Source organism: Melospiza melodia, chromosome 20 (assembly GCF_035770615.1).
Source record: "Melospiza melodia melodia isolate bMelMel2 chromosome 20, bMelMel2.pri, whole genome shotgun sequence".
In the NCBI taxonomy this organism is placed as follows: Eukaryota; Metazoa; Chordata; class Aves; order Passeriformes; family Passerellidae; genus Melospiza; species Melospiza melodia.
In genome coordinates, this window is record NC_086213.1 from 12571266 (window position 1) to 12590113 (window position 18848).

General features: G+C 51.5%; 1 protein-coding gene across 4 annotated transcripts; it reads left to right on the forward strand.

Annotated features, from left to right (window-relative positions):
- The first annotated feature begins 732 nt into the window (after positions 1-732).
- Positions 733-18658, forward strand: CAMKK2 (calcium/calmodulin dependent protein kinase kinase 2). 4 transcript variants are annotated; one of them, XM_063173079.1, is made up of 18 exons: positions 736-880; positions 5992-6108; positions 6523-7015; positions 7788-7835; positions 8229-8282; positions 8423-8474; positions 8561-8694; positions 9294-9330; positions 10103-10124; positions 10420-10508; positions 10733-10932; positions 11021-11074; positions 11530-11603; positions 11964-12051; positions 12298-12393; positions 12936-13064; positions 14927-15027; positions 15391-18658. In XM_063173079.1, exons 1-18 carry the CDS (start codon positions 855-857, stop codon positions 15461-15463), a joined length of 1887 nt encoding a protein of 628 aa, XP_063029149.1. In that variant the 5' UTR covers positions 736-854; the 3' UTR covers positions 15464-18658. The 4 variants fall into 4 exon arrangements, with proteins under 4 accessions (XP_063029151.1, XP_063029149.1, XP_063029150.1 ...); XM_063173082.1 differs by lacking the exon at positions 736-880 and adding an exon at positions 1776-1891; XM_063173080.1 differs by lacking the exon at positions 12298-12393 and having other exon boundaries at positions 738-880.
- Positions 18659-18848: the final 190 nt, after the last annotated feature.

The following is an 18848-nucleotide window of genomic DNA, read 5'->3' on the forward strand; positions in this document are numbered from 1 at the left end:
GGAGGAGTGGGAAACAACAGCCCCCAGCTCAGCTGAAATGTTTTATTGTGTGCGTTCTCCCCTCAGCACCGTGTGTCATTCACCTGCTCTGCTTTTGTGGGTGAATAGATGGGAGATCACAACTGACTGAAGTAATTGGGAGAGGCCAAGAAATCTGGAGAGGGACTTTGGACAAGGGCCTGGAGTGGACTGGATTCCCAGGCTTGGATGGGGAATACCACCCTGTTAGGGTAGGGAGAGAGGCCCTAGCACAGGGTGCCCAGAGCAGCTGTGGCAGTCTCATCCTTGAAGTGTCTAAGGCCAGATTGGACAGGGCTTGGGATAGTAGCAGGTGTCCCTGCCCATTGGTGGACTTTGAGATCCCTTCTATCCCAAACCATTCTGTAACTGAGTATGTGATGCTCATTTTGGAAGAAAATTTCATTTTGACTGTCGTGTGCAATTTGAGGGCAGACAAGATTGCACTCCTGTGAGTGTAAACCTTTGGTGGGTGCCACTCACCTGGTAACTACAGAAAAGCTGAGCATCATTAAAGCCCCAGAGCTACCCTGCTTGGAAGCAGCAGATCTAACTGTGGCATTGCCACACCAGACCCAAACCTGGTTCTGCTGGAGCTGGAAAAGGTGAGGAGGAAGAGAGAAGCACTAGGGTGTGGTTGAGACAAGCACAGCCCGGTGTTAGTTTATACATTCCATTAATTAGTGCTGCATCGGAGCTGTTGGCAGATCATCAGGGCCTTGATTTTAAAACGAGATTTCCAACGGCAAAGAGGAATTCAGCTTTGTGGAACGCTGGTGATGCCTCATTCCCTCTCTGCTGTGTTTTAACCAACATCGAGGAGTTTAATCCTTAAAATGTTCGGAGCACCTACTGCGTTCCAGTAAGTAACCTGATTTTTAGAGTGGCTTTCAAGATTCTGGTCAGAAATACAATGTTTATCGACAAAGCTGGCATGGAGGCCTGGCTCTGCTCTGTGGAGCTCTACAGTGTCAAAGTGGTGCCCACAAACGAACCTTGAAGCAAAATGAGGAAGAGGGTTTGGCCAGCTGTGGCCTTTGCATCTGCTCAAGGCTGAAGCTGTTGCTTCATGTGAAGAAAACCGGGGGTGAGCTTGGTGCAGAAATGGTGCTGGATGGAAATAAAAACAAACCCCAAATACCGGACAAAGCAAGGGGTATGTTTGCCGAGGGCTGGTGTCAGTCGGGTGTTAAAGGCCGTGCAGATAGCAGATTCCAAAGCCTTGCCCGTGAGCTCTGTCTCAGCGCTACAGAGCGGTAACTTGTGTGGGAACTCTTTGGCGGTGGCCTCTGTGACATTTCCAAACAACTGCTTTCCAAACCGCCCCTTTAGGTGATGCTTTGGGCAATCGCTGAGTGCGGGGGACCTGGCGCGGGTCACCCGTTTGTCCCCAGCCGACCTGCCGCGGGCAGCCCAGGGTTTGCAGGGGGCCGGGGCAGGAAGCGGCGCCGGGGCACGCCGGGGCTCGGGTCCCTCCGAGGCGGACGCGGGGAGCCCGCAGCGGGGTCGGCGGCAGCGGGACCGGCCGGGGCTCCGCGCTGCATCCCGCGGGGAGGTGACGCGCGGCCCGGGGGGGAATAAAACACTGGGGGAAAATTTGTAAATAAACAAAGGAACAAAACACACCGCAACAGCGGCTTACGGGGGCGGGCGGGCAGGATGCGGCTGCCCGGGGGGAAACCTGCCCTTCCCCGGGGCGGAGCGGGGCCTCCCTCTCTCCCTCCCTCCCTCCTTCCATCGCTCCCTCCCTCCTTCCCTCCCTCCTTCCCGCTGCCGCCGCCGGAGCGGAACCGAAAGCGAAGGCGGCGCCGGGCAGCGGCGCTCCGGCCCAGCGCGGCGGGGGCTGCGGGGTCCCGGGGTCGCTCCCCGCCAGGTCGGTGCTGCGGGAACGGGCGGGGAGGCCGGGCGGGCCCGGCCGGGGATGCGCCCGCGGTGGCGGAGACAAAGCCGCGCCCGGAGGGAGCGGGCGGGCGGGGGCGGCCGAGGCGGGGATGGAGCGGGGCTGGGGCTGCGCTGCGGGCGGCGAACGGCATCGCCCCCGGACGGGGCTCCCTGGCGGCCTGTGCGGACACCCCCGCGCTGCGGGCTCGCTGCTGTCGTTTCCCCATCCCGCCCCTGGCCGCCGGGCCCCGCGCACATCCCGGCCCCCACACGTGCCGCGGTACCGGCGGGCGGCGGCGCCCCGGGGATCGGCCATGGGACCGGGTGGCCACACGGCGTGTCCCTCAGACCCCACGGGGCTCCTGTCCGAGGGCTGAGGGTCAGGATCGGGGGTGTCGGGCAAAGACAGGCCATGGGGCTGGGAAAGGAGGGGTTTTTAAGGTCAAGGGACGAGTGAGAGGGGATGGAGCTGGCGGAGCGACTGTGCACAGGGCACGGGTGTCATCAGAAGCCACAGGTTGGGTTGCTGCGAGTGGCAGAGCGTGGTTTGGAGGTGGATGCAGCCCTGCAGCCACGTGCACGGCACAGAGCATCAGGAGCATGAAGGGAACAGTCGAGACCAAGAGCAAAGTGAGATGACCACGGGAAGCCGGTGTGATGGAGCTGTGGGCTGACTGCAATGCTGCAGGGGCAGAAACCACCCCTGGGGACAGGAGCAGGTTGTCCTCAGGGCCAGGGGGACCGTGCTGGGGAGAGGATGTGTGGCAGCTGTGGGCGCCAGCGCTGCCTTCAATAGCCCACACCCACAGAGACAGCCCCTCCCCTGAGGCAGAGACAAACCCCAAAAGCCCATACCTGAGTGTGCTGTGAGGGCGGGCTGTTCCAGGGAGGTAATTTGGAGGAGCCTTTGCTTTTCAACTCTGCCTTAATGTCTTTTAAGTGGTGTTCACAAAGTGGAGAGCTGCTCCAGTTTCCTCTTGTGGGCATCGTGGGCTGGAGCTGATGTTTCCAGGGAAATGGGAGTTGCTTGGCAGTGCTGGACAGGGTGATGGAGGTGCCCTGAGCTTATCCTGGTCCATGCTCAACACCATCTCTGGAGTTTAGGCTCTTTTGGGATGCTCGTTATATATTGCTTCAGCAGTATTAGGCAGTATCCTCATAATTATAAAAAACCTTGGTAAAGATGTTTTTGTGATTCCTATTGAAACCTGCTGCTGGGTGTTGTGACACCACAATGCTACCAGCCTGGCTTTGCATTTTTTTCCCCCAGTTCTTTCCACTCTGTGTTGGCTGGGCCAGGCAGTGCAGGAGGCTCTTCCATTCACCCTGGGGATGATGAAAAGCTTTGCTGCTTGGGCACAGGGATCTGTCCTAGATGGGGCATGGGCACCTGTTTCCAGTATCTCATAAATTTGGGTGTCCTCTGACTTCTAGAAAAGCTGCTGAGAGATTTTTTTTCCATTAAAAGTCAGGTAGGGCATGCATATGGTCTTCGTATACTACAGTGACTAATATATTTCTGGCAAGGTCTGTGCTCACCCGTAGGAAGGGAAACTGTGATCTATGCCCCCGTTGCTGCAGATGACACCACTCTTGGCACGGGCACTTCCACCGCTGACCGTGACCAGGGAAAGCAAAATAGCCACTGGACTGTGCCCAGGGAGACCAATAACTGCCCCAGGCTGGCCCTGCTTGGCTTTTAACCAACCTCCAGCAGTAGCAGGGGAGGATCTCAGCGAGTAAAATCAGCCCTGGTTTCGGTGTTTTGAGTTCAGTTTTGTTCTAAACAGCTGAAGTTGAGATTTGTGAGCTGACCCCCATGGAAGGATGGATGGAGGGGTCACTGCTGAGCTGCCACCAAATCTTATTTCCCTAGGAGGGCCTGATCCTCACACTGTGTCTGGCCTTGCCACAGTGACAGGTGTGGGGAAGGCGAGTGTGCAGCCCCTGCAGCTGGGCAGAGAAACAGCTCCGGGGAGGGAAGGGCAGGCAGATGCATCCCTATGCTCTGACTGAAATCCCTGCAGGCTGTGCTGGCTGCCAGGTGTCACCCTCTGCACTCGTCTGGAATGGGTCAGCGTGTTCCCCTCCCGAGGTGGCCGCATCCAGCCCAGGCAGGGCCCAGGGAGCTCTCGGCAGAGCTGGGGCTGCCGAGGGGCTGTGAAAATCCCTCACCCTCGCGGGGGCCGATTCCACTCCCATTCGCTTCCGCTCAAGCCACGTGGACGCTGAGCGAGAGGGAGAGCTGCTGCCAGGGTTTCACAGACCTCTTTTCATTTTAATATCCCTCTCCTTGCTGAATTAGATGTGAGACTGATTGCTTCGATAATCCTGCTGCAGCCGCTATGGGTTATATATGGATTGCAGCCAAAAGCTGTGCCGATAAATCATTCCTATACACCAGGCTGTTATATTTCCTGAGGATTTTGTGGGCATGTGCTGCTCCCTTTTACATAAGGATCTGCTGGAGTTCAGACCAGAATGTGCTGATTTTCCCCAGGCAAGGGCTCGGATGGGTTGGTGAAGCCAAAGCCCCCAGGCTGTATTTTCTCTCTTTTGGGATTACTGCCCTCGTTTCAGCTATTTTACTTTTCTCTCTGACTGGGACTACAGCTCTTCTCCACCTCCTCCTCCTCCTCATGTGCATATTAAGGATAACAGGGTTGTGTTCAACAGTGTGACCCCACTTTTGGGTTTCTCTCAGGCAAGGCATCATCTCGGCAATTTCTTAAAACCCCCATCCTCTGACCCTCTGCACACATGCACAGGGAAAACCCCTCTGATTTCCCACTTCAGACAATGTTGCGATGGGGCTTGGATGACTTTTAGTTTATAGAGCCTGGGGAAGCCTGCTTGAATTAATCAGACTTGATATGTTTATCCTGGTCAAGCCAATTAACTCCTGCCAGCCAGGACAGCTCAGCTCTCAAGTGTGACTGAGGCTTCATAACTCAATTTTGCTCAAGCCTGGCAAAGTTTATCAGAAACCCTTGGAAATCGGGATGCAGGCGATGTTCTGGGGGCAGGATGGGATGCCCAGCCGTGCTGTGGCACTGCTGGGGACTGGTGTTGCTACCAGTGATGTTCCTGGGGTGGTTTCATCCCAAGGCTGCCCTGATGAGCTGCCTTTTTTGGTGCGGCCGCAGAGCACGGTGAGGGTAGAGGGCACAGCATTCCGGATCAGCGCCGGCTTCAGGGCAGCTATTTATATGTGCCCACTGGAGGGGTGCCCAAAGCAGGCCAGGCAAATGGCCTCGAGATGCATCCCTGTGAATTCAGGATGAATGAGGGGGCTGCCTGTTTGTTTTAATCCATTTGGGAGTGCATTAAAACATGCTGCCGAGGGCTGCCAGCAGCACTGCAGGGGGAATTTGACTTGGCTGGTGGCTCCTGGCTCTCTTATCCAGCAAAGCCCCGTCCAGGAGTGGATTCAGCCCCACGAAACTCAGTGTTTCTGGAATAGTTTGTCCTTGTTGCTGTTCGTTGGCTTATTTATAGCCTCCCCATCCCTGTGCTTCTCCGTGCCTCGGAGCAGCGAGCGATGCTGCGTTGGCTTCAGCTCCAGGCCGATCCCACTTGGGCACAAAAGCTCTGGTTTATAGATCAGTGTTGAAAACAGCAATTAGGCCATTGTGAAGCCTCGAGGACGGGGGAGACGATTTGATTTCTGTACTTGACCCATAATTTCTGCTGGGCTGATTCAGAGTGGTTGTGCTGCGGGTGCAGCACGGAAACTTCAATGGAGATGAGTGGAGCTAATTTTAACCGGCCGCCTCGTCGAGGTGTGGGAACCAGGCAGAAAAACGCCTCAAACCCTGTTCCTGCTCCTGGGCTGGTTGGTTCAGGATATTTTTTTTTCACTTCCTTCTGTGGCAACTTGTTAACCTAGAAATTAAAAACAGCACCAGTGTTGGGGCAGGGAAGAGCAATGGTTTACAGCCAACCAACCACTGAACAGCCCCAGGTGCTGTGGAGTGCCTGGCATGTGTAAATTAACATAATTTTCTCCTCTTTTTTAATTATCACTTAATTATTTGATGATTTTTTTTTTTTTTTTTTTTTGTTGCTAACAGTTTTCTCATTTATCTCAAGGTTTGGGTACCTGAGTTCTGCACAAAAAGCCACAGGGCAAGGAACAGAAATCGCCAGCAATGATGGGCTGTGGGAGGAAGCAGTGAGCCAGGGGGCTGGTCCTGCACCCCATGCTTGGTAAGTGGGTCCTTTTGTCCCTGAACTGCTTTGTCTGGGGGGACTTGGCAAAGACGTGAACAGTAAAGTAGAGAACTCAGTGGTATTTATGCCGGTATAGCGCAGTTCTTTATCCTGCCCCTTTAAAATAACCCCTTTGGAGTATTTCCATAATGGAGATGATGGAGTTTTTACTCCCTGGAGGTGTTTAGTTAAAAAGGGTGGAAGGACCAGAGGTGGCAGCCTTGGGGTTGAGGCTGGCTCTAGTCTGGGGTCTGTCCCGTGGCGGGGTGATTGTGCATCCTTGTGCCATCCTGCACTGATGCCCTTGGCTTCACCATTCCCTATGGAATGAATAAATCAATTTGTAGCACAATGACCAGCAGGAAATCCCGCTTTCCAGAGAGTCTGTCTGACTCTATCCTGTGTTTGCAGGCACATCTCCCCAGCACAGCATGGCCAGGATGAGGCCATCGGTCCCTCCACGCCGCCACGTGTCCCCAGCAGCTCGCCCGCCCCACAGCCCCTGCGCAGCGCCGGAGGCCGCGGCCGCCGAGCCCCCGCGGCCCTGCGGGACCCCCCGGCGCTGAGCCCCGGCCGCGGCGGCAGCAGCAGCAGCAGCAGCAGCATGGCCTCGCTCATCGTGGTCACCGAGCACGAGGCCGCGGGCAGCGCGAGCGAGGAGGAGATGGACGTGCCCGGCACCGAGGCCTTTGGGGACGGCCGCAAGCTGCACCTCTCCGGCCGCAAGCTGTCCCTGCAGGAGCGGCCGCAGCCCGTCCGCTCGCCCGGGCACGGCGACGGCGCCAAGGAACGCTTCATCTACCCCTCCCTCCCCTACTCCCCCGTGACCTCCCCGCACTCCTCCCCGCGGCTGCCGCGGCGGCCAACGGTGGAGTCCAACCGTGTGTCCATCACAGGATTGCAGGTGAGGGGGATGAACGTTACAGGTGAGGGGGATGAATGTTACAGGTGAGGGGGATGAGTGTTACAGGTGAGGGGGATGAACTCTGCTCCTGCAGTTCTCCTGCCCCGTCTGCCTAGATTTTCCCACAGTGGCATTTCTTCTCGCTTGTTTTTTTTGGGGATAAACCCCCACAGCCCATCTGCAGGTGTGTGGCAGGGGGCCCAGGGATATCCTGGGCCATGGGGACAGCCCTCAGGGAGGTGACACCCCAACTCACCGGTTTTTGTGCCTTTTGCTGATGCTGCAGCTCTCACAGCTGTGTTTGATGGAAGCCAGGAGTGTAGCACAAATTTCTTTCTTTACTCCTTAAAAATAAAAAAACAGAGAAGTTCACTGAGATCTAAAGAGAAAACAGGCCTGCCTCCCCCAGCCTGACAGAAAACAGACAGCAAGTTGCTGCTTTGCCCAGAAGAAATAAAATTACTCGGCACCAGGTCGCCAGCATTAAACCCCTCAGGGCTCTCCCTGTCCCTCCTCTGGTTCCACATGAGTGGACGGGACAGGATCCCTGCCCAGCCATTAACGTTTGCAATTAGCCCTGTATAAACACACCAAAGTGTGCCTTGGTGGGTGGTTTTGTGGCTCATGAATCAAAGCTGCCCCACGGGAGTGCTTGGGCAGAGCAGGACAGGGTGTGAGTTTGCAGAGAAAGTTTTGCAGGAGATTTAAAGGACAAGAGCAAATGTGAGCAGTTTTGTGGCTCATGCCAAACTTCCCTGCTCTCTCCCCACAGGACTGTGTGCAGCTCAACCAGTACAAGCTGAAGGATGAGATTGGGAAGGTGAATATTGGGTTTGGGGTGGGATGAGAGGTTTTGGGTTGGGAGGGTGTCAGGCTTGCTTTCACTTTCCAGTCATGGGAGTGCTCCAGAATAGGAGCAAGTCCAGCCACTCACCACGGCACCGCAGCTCTTTGTTGCTCGCTGTTCTGAGTGGTGCCAATTGAATTGTATATTTTTAAAATAATTACTAATTTTCCCCCTTCCCCCTCCCTCCCACACAATGGGGCATATAAAGCTTTTCTTTGCTGTCAGTGTGATGTCAGACTGTACACCCCCTGCTCATCCCAGCTCTGTGATCCCTGTGGGGTTTGTGGAGGAGCCCAGAGCCTGGGTTGGTGATGTGGGTTTTCTGGATTGTCCCTAATTGTGCCGTATGGCTGTGCCCCTCTCCAGGGCTCCTATGGGGTGGTGAAGCTGGCCTACAACGAGGATGATAACACCTACTATGTGAGTAGCACACAGCCCCAGAGCCTGCAGCAGGGCAGGTGGGAGGGGGATGGAACCCTTCTGCTGACTCCCTGCCCCATCCCACCAGCCACACTTTATCCTTGACTTGCCCAAATTCCACATTTGTTCCCCTTTTGCAGGCAATGAAGGTTCTCTCAAAAAAGAAGCTGATGAGACAGGCGGGCTTCCCCCGTAAGTGGCAGAAAGCCTTTTGGCTGGGGCTGTTTTGGGGATCCTGGAGATTGTTCCCATCTGGACCCATCTTTGCCTTTCCTCAGGCCGGCCGCCGCCCCGCGGGGCCAAGGCTGCTCCCGAGGGCTGCCTGCAGCCCAGAGGGCCCATCGAGCAGGTCTACCAGGAGATTGCCATCCTCAAGAAGCTGGACCACCCCAACGTGGTGAAGCTGGTGGAGGTGAGTGCTGGCCCTTCTCCAAAACTCCTCCTTGAGCGTGACGGAGCCTGAATGCTGCAGGGATGGGCTGGGTGAAGGGGAGTGACCCCAGAAGGGAGCAAGGGCAGGTCCTGCCTTTGGAAGAATTTTGTGTTTTCCTTGATTTAGAAGGTTTTTTATTCTCACCTCCCAAAAGATTTTTTCTTCCCTTCTCAGAAAGGGAAATTGTTTCTTCTGTGGAGGAAACAAGTGCTGAGACAGGTTTTGGGGAAGAACTGGTGTTTTTGTGAGTTCAACAGTGCAGCTGCCTTGCCCTACACCCACTGCCTGTATGAAACAGTCCAAAAATCAAGAATTAAGGATGTGCAGGCTGGAGTTTATTTGGCTCATGAGTCAGATGATGCTTCCTGTGTGTTTTAAATATTTGCTTCCTTGAAGTACAGCTACATCTCTGTCCTCTTTTTTTCCCTACTCTTGTGGGTAGAAGCTCAGAGATGAGCAGACCGTGCTGATGGTGCAGATGGTGCAGAACTGAGATGGCTGCTAAATAAAATATCACAATGCTTAATTTGCAAGGCTTTCTTGGCACTGTTTAATTGCCTTTTTGCTTCTTTTGGCAGGTCCTGGATGACCCCAGTGAGGATCACCTGTACATGGGTAACTGCCCACTGCCCTGGGTTGTCAGAGGGAGGGGGCAAAAGGTTCCCACTGTGTTTTGGAGCAGCTCTGTGTGCAGGGCTGGGTCTCTCCTCCACTGTGGATATAGCCTGATGTGCTGGAGGAGGAAATGAGAGGCAGTCTGGGTTGTGAACAGAGATAAGAGGGCTTTATAGCACTTTATTGGCATTAATTCGACACCAGGGCATGCTTTGCCATGAGAGGCACCAGCATTGATGTTCTCAGCTTTGAAGCTGGAATGATAGAAAGCAGTTCTATTTCTCTGGTTTTGGGAAAAGGCACGAATTAATTATCCAAGGTACCAATGAGCCACATCCCAACCTGCCTGGCAGACTGCAGTTGTTGCTTCAGGTAATTCACAACTTTTGAAGAAGGCTTGTTTTTCTATCATTTATGTTCAGCCTGTACTAGTGGAGGAGCATGTGATACCTTCATGGCCAAGCACTGAGGTTTGCCCAGGGTGTGGGCTCAGCCTTTTTTGGTGGCAAAGTGAGGGGTTTTGTGTGCCATGGAGGGCACTTCATGATGCTGAAGCTGCAACACTGAGAAGATAGTTGGCAGCATCCCCTTAACTGAAAACGGGAGCAACCCAAATGCCACGTGCCTTGCATAAGACAGCATCTCCTTTTTAAAAATAACATATTATTTTTAGAATTTTTGTCATTAAAATAATTGCTTTTGTCCTGAGGCTGTGCTCACAGGAGCCATACCCTGTAAGCAATCTGTAATCACCTTCTCTTTTGTGTTGCAGTGTTTGAGCTGGTGAAGCAGGGGTGAGTACTGAATTCCAGATTTAATCCTACTAACACCTGAGCATCCAGTGGGTCTGTGGGTGGCAGAGCTTGGCCACCCAAGGTGGGAATGGGGTGCAGAGGTGATGGGGAGGTTCATGGCTGGGGCTTGAGGCTTGAGTAGCATTTCCCTGGCCTGGTTACAGCTGAGTACACCCTGTGTACTGTGTGCCTGTGTCTGGGGTTGTGTGCTGTCACCAGCCAGTGACAAAGCCTCCAGGCCCTGTTTCAGCACATCCAGGTGGGGAATGAACTCTGTTCTCTGTTGCCTTCATAGCCCTGTGATGGAAATCCCAACCTTGAAACCTCTCAGTGAGGATCAGGCTCGGTTCTACTTCCAGGATCTGATCAAGGGCATTGAATACTGTAAGTGTCTCTGCAGAAAGGGTGGGATTTCTTGTTTTGGGTTTTTTTCTGAACACCTGGAGCTGGCCTTTCTGCTGCTGTACGGTGCCATTTCTGGTGCTCATGCTGCACTTTTAAAGCTGGGGCTGGTGGCGGTGTTAGCAGAAAGAGCCACATGGAGCCCTCGTGGCTCCTTTGCTGCCAACCAGGGCTGCTGCTGCACAGTCATTGTCCCTCTGCTGCAGTGCACTATCAGAAGATAATCCATCGGGATATTAAACCTTCCAACCTCCTTGTGGGGGAAGATGGGCATGTCAAGATCGCCGACTTCGGAGTGAGCAACGAGTTCAAGGGAGCTGATGCCCTCTTAACCAACACAGTGGGCACTCCTGCCTTCATGGCTCCAGAAACCCTCTCAGAAACCAGGAAAATCTTCTCTGGAAAGGTATTTAATAGCAATTTGAATGGTCTTGGACTGGCCTTGCACAAACACATCTTGTTGTAGATCTAACTGTGCTTTCTTCACTCTGCAGGCTTTGGATGTGTGGGCCATGGGGATCACGCTGTACTGCTTCGTGTTTGGGCAGGTAATGAGATGGATTTTTCGGTGCTGTTGGTGTTTGGGGGGTTGGTTTGTGCCTCCCATGTTCCAGGTAAGCAGTGGGACTGGCACCTTGTGTCCCTGTTGAGCTGAGTGGAGATGAGGATGTGTGGATGGAAATGGGAAACCTTTGCCTGTCACTAGGATGGGTGCAGCCAAAAGGACTGGGCTTCTCTTCTTCCCCAGTGGAAAAAATTCTAGTTTTGGGCAATTTTTTTAGGAAAGGAGTTCTTTTAGTAATTGGTAATTTTTGGTTAAATGTTTTTTTCATTGAGTTTAAAAGTAGACATTGATATAATTGGAAATCTTCTGGAATTTCCCTGTAACTGGATCTTTGCTCTCCTTCATACCCTATGAGATCCTGATGCTCCTCTGGCTGCCTCACGCTTTCCTCTAAAGAGAAGTTGTTGCTTTCCTCATTGCTCTTTTTCTTTGTGGTAGTGCCCTTTTATGGATGAAAGGATCTTGAGTTTACACAATAAAATCAAGACCCAAACGTTGGAGTTCCCAGACCAGTAAGTACTCAAAAACAAAAACAACCCATCCGTCCTTATTTTACAGCTCATTTGAGTTGTTTCTCAAGCACTGCCTGGGTAGGGCTGGCGCTGCTCTTCTGTGGTTTTGCAAAATTCAGGCTTTGAGTTGGTGTCTCCCTGCCCTGTAAATGTGGGATCACACTTCACATTGCCTCAAAAGGGAATATTTTGCTTTTTCTGGGGGTTTGGAGAGGAGGGGGTGTACAAGAACCCAAAGCTGCCTCCCTGTTTGGGCTGGAGTCCAGCCCCTCTGCCCAGAAGGTCCATAGCTGGCACTGGGGTGAAGAGCAGAGGCAGCACCCATCCCTTTCCCCATCTCATCTCTCCCTTCTTCCACAGGCCGGAAATTACGGACTTCTTGAAGGATTTGATTACACGGATGTTGGATAAAAATCCTGAATCTAGGATTTCGGTCCCAGAAATCAAGGTACTGACCCAGCTTCCTGGTGCTGGCTGTGCCTTCACTTCTGTTGGGTTCTCCTTGCTCGGCTTTTTTTGGGAGTCAGTTTGATCGCGCCAGGCTAGGTCCTCCCCCTGTGCCCAGGGCCCCTGGGCAGGTAAGTCCCAGCTCCTTCCCCTGCTCCGGGACCTGCTCAGCTTTGGGACCTTTGGTGCCTATAGGAGTGGCAGGCAAAAGGAAATCCCCTGAGCACAGTATTTCCTCTGCTACCAGGAAAGTACTGTGCAACAGCCTTTCGCAGGAGATTTCTGGTCCTTCGCCCCTGCGGGAGCCTGGAAGGGGCGAGAAGCTGAGAGAATGGAGAGCAAGGTAGGGGGAAAGGATTGCGGGGGAATTCTGGAACCTTTTGTGCTCCTCCTGCAGCCTACCAAGTCACCAGGTGTGTGGGCCAGGAAAAACAGGGGTTCTGCCTGCAGGCATGGATTAAACCAGCTCCAGGACGAGGGCTCGGTGGGTCTCCCCATCACTGCTGCTCATATGTGTGGACTGGAATAAACCTCTCCTGCCTCCTGGTGCTGTCTCATCCATAAGATGAGAGTGAAGATAGGTCTCCTTCCCTAAAGCCCAGAGATGCCCAGTGCTGTAGGTGACCCAGGTTATGGCTTGGTTGTGTAGCTGGCTCTGGATGAGCCACACCATGGCATTTTCTGCTCCAGGCTGTGCAGTTCCTGCTGGCACCCAGGTGAGCTGGCTCAGCAGTGACATGGCACAGCCCTGCCCTGCTCCCTGGCATTTCAGGAGCATGTAGGGGCCATAGCTTGGACAAGGAGATGCGTTTGCCAGGCTTGTGTTGTTGTTTGAGTTATGAAAAAAGGGAAATCGTTCCTGACAGGCTGTGTTATTAATTGAAGTTGCACCCTTGGGTCACCAAGAACGGAGCGGAGCTGCTGCCCACGGAGGATGAGAACTGCACCCTCGTCGAGGTGACAGAGGAAGAAGTGGAGAATTCAGTCAAGCACATCCCCAGCCTGGCCACCGTGGTGAGTACAAAGGAGCTGATGCCTGTGGATGCACAGTGCGGGGGCCCTGAGCAGCTAGAGTTCACTGCTGAAGGGCAAAAGCATTGGGCAGGATCAGAGCAAAGACCTTCCCTCTCTTGGAAACAAGTTCTGCAAGACACTTGGGTGTCTCAGGGTCTCAGCAGCTCACTGGACATGGCCATGCCCCACAGTGCAGGGGAATATTTTAGAGCAGTTTCAAAGATAACTGTCAGTGGGTTGATGGTCTTCATGCTTGAGCTGGCTGCCTAAATATCACTGTATTTGCTCAGGGCAAAACAGCATCTGGTCCAGCATCTGCCTGGGGCCAGGAGCAGATGTTTTGGCCAGGCACAAGGAGCTCCTGCCCTGTTCTGCCTGTCCAGCCAGAGGGGCTGTGGGAGGTTCCTGGGATGGAGATTTTTTATCTGGGCCACGATGTGCATCAGCCCCCGCCTGGAGCTATTCTTGGTGACTTCATCTCATCTCTTTTCAAGCTCATATTTTTATACTCTGCAACCCACTGTGGTGGTGAGAACCACATTGTAACCCTGTCCTGTGTAGAAAGTGAAATCCTTTGTGGTTTTGAACCTAATGATTTCTTTGGGTGCCGCCAGCCCTTGTGTTAGGAGAGAGCGAGCGACCATTCACAGTTCCTGGCCTGGTGTTATCTGCCTGTAGGAACCCAGGCTGGGATTTTTTGAAGAACAAGTTTCCCTTTGAAGCCCCTTTTCCATCTCATAGCTGTACCCACATCTGGCCTCATTTCTGGAGCTCTCTCCCTTTTGGATGCCCTGCAGAAATCTCACTGACCACAGCTGTGTGAACATGCAAATACACCTTGTGCTGCTCAGGCTGAAAAAGCAGATGTTGTCAAAAGAGATCACCATTGATGAGGGGTTTGCCCCCTTTTTTCTGTTCAGAGGGGACTTGATCAGTGGGCTCAGTGCTCCCAGCCCTGTTGAAATCCAGGTGTGTTCAGCACAGCTCAAGGCAAATCAGATTTTACTGCACCTCTTTGACTCTTAGATAACACACTACCTCCAGGCAAATGTGGTATTTTCAAATTTGCATTTGATCTTCAGAATTACCCTCTGGTGCTGATCTTTGTGCAGCCAAGTGCAGGCGTTGACGCTCCAGTATGAGATGCACTCACGTGGCTTTGGCTCTTAGAACACCCTCGCCTTCAGACACAGAACAGCTCCCTGTGCGCCCTGGTGAGCAGATAAACGAGGCACAGAGGGATGAGAAGCAACATCAAATGAAGTCAGGGCTCTCAGGGATGTCCCTCCTGAGGCAGGGTTCGGTGCTGCTCACCTTGAAGTCTGCCCCCACCAGCACAACAAGCTGGGGGATGCCAGGGAAGAATCCTGACACATCTCTGTTCCCACCGGTCTCTGATTGGTAACTTTGTGTTTTGCAGCCAAAGCTGGACAAATGGCCAGCTTTCAGTTTGGTTTCAGATGAACATTAAGGTAAATTTGTGCCAGTTCCTTCCCTTCTCCCTTTCTAGTGAATTATTTTGCCAGGTAATAATGGAGGACTGGGAATTTACAGGTACTGGATGCAGCAATCAGTAAAATCTACTTCTGGAGAGGAAAGAAACCTCCCAGACTTGGCTTTGCTCTTCTTTCCAGCCTCTTACACCTGGTGTGGCTCTCACCTGCAAGGGTTTCAGATGAGGATACAGCCCCTGTATTAAGCAGCTGGAGACTTGCAAAGATGCTTCCTTCTGATTTCTGTTGATAGAGAACTTTGACTTGTTTTCACTAGTTTTTTTAATTACTTGGGCATGCAAGTTGGATGTTCCTGTTGCTCTTGAAAGAAGGGAAAGCACCCCAGTGAACTGCATTCTGGTTTTGCAGATCCTGGTTAAAACCATGATCCGGAAGCGATCCTTTGGGAACCCGTTTGAGGGGAGCAAGAGGGAGGAGAGGCCATTGTCCTCCTCTGGGAACCTGCTGCCGTAAGTGTCATCACCTCACCTCGGCCCCAAAAGACCCTAAAAGCAGCTTTTTCTGATGCTCTGGGGGAGAAATTAAATAGTTGGGTTTTGAAACTTATAAAAGGGCCATGACTGCAACATTCACACCCCACCTGTCTGATCTGTAACTGCTTTATGGGATTTTTGTGACATGGAATATCCTGCTGTTCTGATGGGATGAGAAATATCTTTTTATGGCACTTCCAGTCTGTTACATGGGGAGAGATGACACATGGTCAGTGTCCCAAAAATCCCATGGCAGGGAAGGGGCAGAACTGGTGTCTCATGGCCTCCTTTCCCTTTTTCTGAGTCACTCAGCAGCTGCTTTATTTCCTTTGAAAACAGGAAACAAGGCAGTGAAGATAACCTGAAATGCAACGACTTGCCCAACGTGGGAGAGGAGGAACTTCTTTCTTGAGCGTGGACTTTATGGTTCTGCCGAGCAGCTCATTCCAGGGCACGGCACCAAGCGTGCGCTGGGGACGAGGTGACCAGAGCCCAGAGCAAACACAGCATGACATGGCGCTATCTCAGTACAATGCTGGATGTAGAGCTCACATAGCAGCATGTTATCACACCTTATCAGACATCTGATTATTTGCCATAAACGTGGAGCATCTCCGAGCACTTGGACTGCTGACTTCTGGTGGGAGAGGCGCTGGCGGACAGCGGAGAGGTGAGCGGTGGTGGTGAGCAGCAAGAGGGCTTTGCAAAACAAAACCCACAGCAGCCAAAGGAAAGTGCATTTGGAACTGCTTTGAGCTGATTTTAATGCCAAATAATTTGCAGGGACTGATGCCAGCGCCCCAGGGGCACGATGCCCATGGCGGGGCTGTGGGCACGTGCAGAAGGGTGAAACTTTTGCCAAGTGGCATACACAGCAGTAAAACCAAGCACACGTGTGCACTTTGAGAGTTCACGACCTACCAGGAATGTTGTTGCATCTATTTCTTGTAGTTCTGGTTTGTTTTTAATTGACACCTTTTTAACTGCATGGGAACAAAGCAAAAACCCACCTGTTCAGCTTTTCAAAGAATGCCTATCTTTGTGAGCCAAGTTGTATGAAACAGCATCTTCAGGACGTTCAAAAAGTGAGGTTAATTACCTCCTCAGGTAATTAACACCTTTCCAGAGGCCTTGGTGTGACCAGGACTTGGTAAGTTAGGTATTCAGTGTATGAAAGGAAAAGGTATTTAAGGGCTTAAGTTCAGTTTGAACTATTTTTGCTGCAGACATATGAGTGAAAGGTGGTGTTTAGAATGTTTTAAACAACAGAAGAAGCACTAACAGTTTGTTTCTAAATATTTTACTTGATCTAGGTAGATATACTATAAAATATAAAATTCAGGGTAAAATCCTTCACTTCCATGTACATTACATGGTTTACTACAATTAAAAATAATACAACTTATGCTGGTTTTTAAGTATAGACTTAGGGCTTGCTTAGAATTTAAGATCTTAATGATTAGCTAGTAATTTTCAAAGAAACATTTGTTTTCCAAACTCTTAATCTGGATTCTGGGGCCAATGCTATGTATTTTTTGCAAGTTTGTTACCAGTAATTTGTGAATGCCTGTGGATCAGAGGCTTGTTAGTAAATTAAGTATATATCTAGTTAATGGATTGTTTCTTACCAAGAGCTCTTTCACCTTCAGTCAGATTACTCTGATTATTTGTGGTGCTTGTACAAAATAATAATCTGCCATGTGGTGGGAGAGACTCTGGCATCCAGACTCACTTTCCCAAGTTCTCTGTGCTTGGACAAAGCTGGAGAACGAGGAGCCAGGGTTTGCCTGAGCAAAGGGGTCACGGTAAGTACAGTTGCTTTGTGGCTGGAGCATGGGGCTAGGGGGAAAAAGGTCTGATTTTTTTCCTTTCTCAGTCTGATGTGGTTGTGTGACCTTGAAAGAGGCATTTGATGTACCTGACTGAGAAGGAGGATTTGAGTCTCCCAAGCTTGTGAGGGACTGTTAAGGTGTAATTCTTTGCCCTCAGGAAGAAGGCACTAGGAGACTGCCAAATGTCTTGATTAATGGTAAGGTCTCTGCCTGTTAACCCTGGCCTTGGATGCCCTGCCTTTAGAAAGTGACCATTCCCTTGTCTTCCTTTATTTTATCCTGGACAGCACAAGTAGCAGCGTGCCAAGGTCCTTGGCCCCGCTGCAGTCAGACTTGGCCTGGTAATTCCTGGTTAAGACTGGTTTTTGTTAGAGCCAGGACAGCATTAGCAAGGGTGCAGATGCCTACCCAAACTGTCCCTTACACCTTTTGATCACCTGAAGCGATGTTCCCCCTAAATTGCAATTTATTATGGAAGCATTGTGCTGCTGGCCTCTTTCCAAAGCCAGTGAGGACAGTTGGTGGTTTAGGAGCAATACTATGGAGTTTGGAGCCATAAGACATGCACTGTTTTCCTCCCATTTCAGTCCGAGGCTATTGCAAAGCCCTGCAGCTTCAGCTATGGGAAAACCAAACAGGTAACTTGGGAGCCAGCACTATTGCAGCTGCCTGCTCCCCCTACACAGGACTTTTCATCGTGGAAATGTGTGTGAGTGGGCAGCCTGGTTCTCTAACCCTGCAAATGGACTTGATCTGCCAAAAAATTGTAAAAAGCTAGGGGATCCAATTCTTTTTAGGTAGTGCATAGTAGTGTGTGTGGTGTGTTTGCTAGAGGTGTGTTGTAGAGATCTCTGTGCTGCCCATTCCTGGTTGTGATTTGTCAGGTGAGACAGTTTACATTGACCCAACAGGTCTGCCAGGTTTAACACAGCTTCTCAACAGCTGTACCAGCTCCCCAGAGCCCAGCCAGTCTCTGGGCCTCTGATACTCCCACTGCTCAGTTTCTGCCTGCCTGCATGGCCTTGGTTCTAAAGGATGCTAAGCTCAGCACTTCCCCAAGGTGCTCTCCAAACTGAGTGTCCCTCAGTGCAGGCTCTGCTGGGGCTGCAGCCAAATGCACATTTGGAAAGAAATGCAATATGGATTTTTCTGGTTGGTCAGCTCTGTTGAAAGCATAAAGCGTGGCCGTGTGAGGGAGATCTCTCTAAATGCATGACCTGTTAGAGAAGCTGTACTGTGTATATAAACCTGCTCAGTTCCCCAGCTGCTGTTCCTTAGTAGTAATGCTGGCTTTCTCCTTATAGTGAAGTGAACATTTTGCTTGTGCCTTGCAACTGGGCGATAGCTTGATTTCCCCAACTCCCTTCCTTCCAAGCAAGCCCGGTGCTGACTGTGGGCTTATTGCTGGGTACTAAGCCTTTTTGGCTCTGAAAGCACACAGGAAAGTGCTAAGGGGAAACCAGGCCTCTTAACTGAGTAGTTTTCCATGGTGGTCCCCTCTTACCTATCAGGCAATTGATCTGTTTCTTTTCTAAGGTCCTGAACTATTCCTGATTTTTATACTGTTTGTTTAATGACCAAGGCTTGTGTTTCACTCCTACCCCTTTATTATGCATTTAACTTTATCAGGTGTATCAAGTTTAAATACTGTGTATTTACCACTTTTAAATTATATTACCTAAGAAGAAAGAATAAACCAACAACTAAGTGTTTTTCCACACAGGTGTTCAAGCTTCACTGTACAAGTTGAAATAAATGACATGCAACCAAACCCAGAGTTAGTTGATCAAGTGGAACCATTATTCTGTTTGAGTGGTCTTTATCAAGCTGTGAGATTGTGGTTGTTGGAGGAGGAATCTGAAAGCACTCTCCTATGAGTGAAGTCTGGTGCTCTACCAGTACTGGGGACCTTGGGCTAGGATGGGACCACAGCAGCTCGAGCACTGTATAATCCAAACTGAGCAT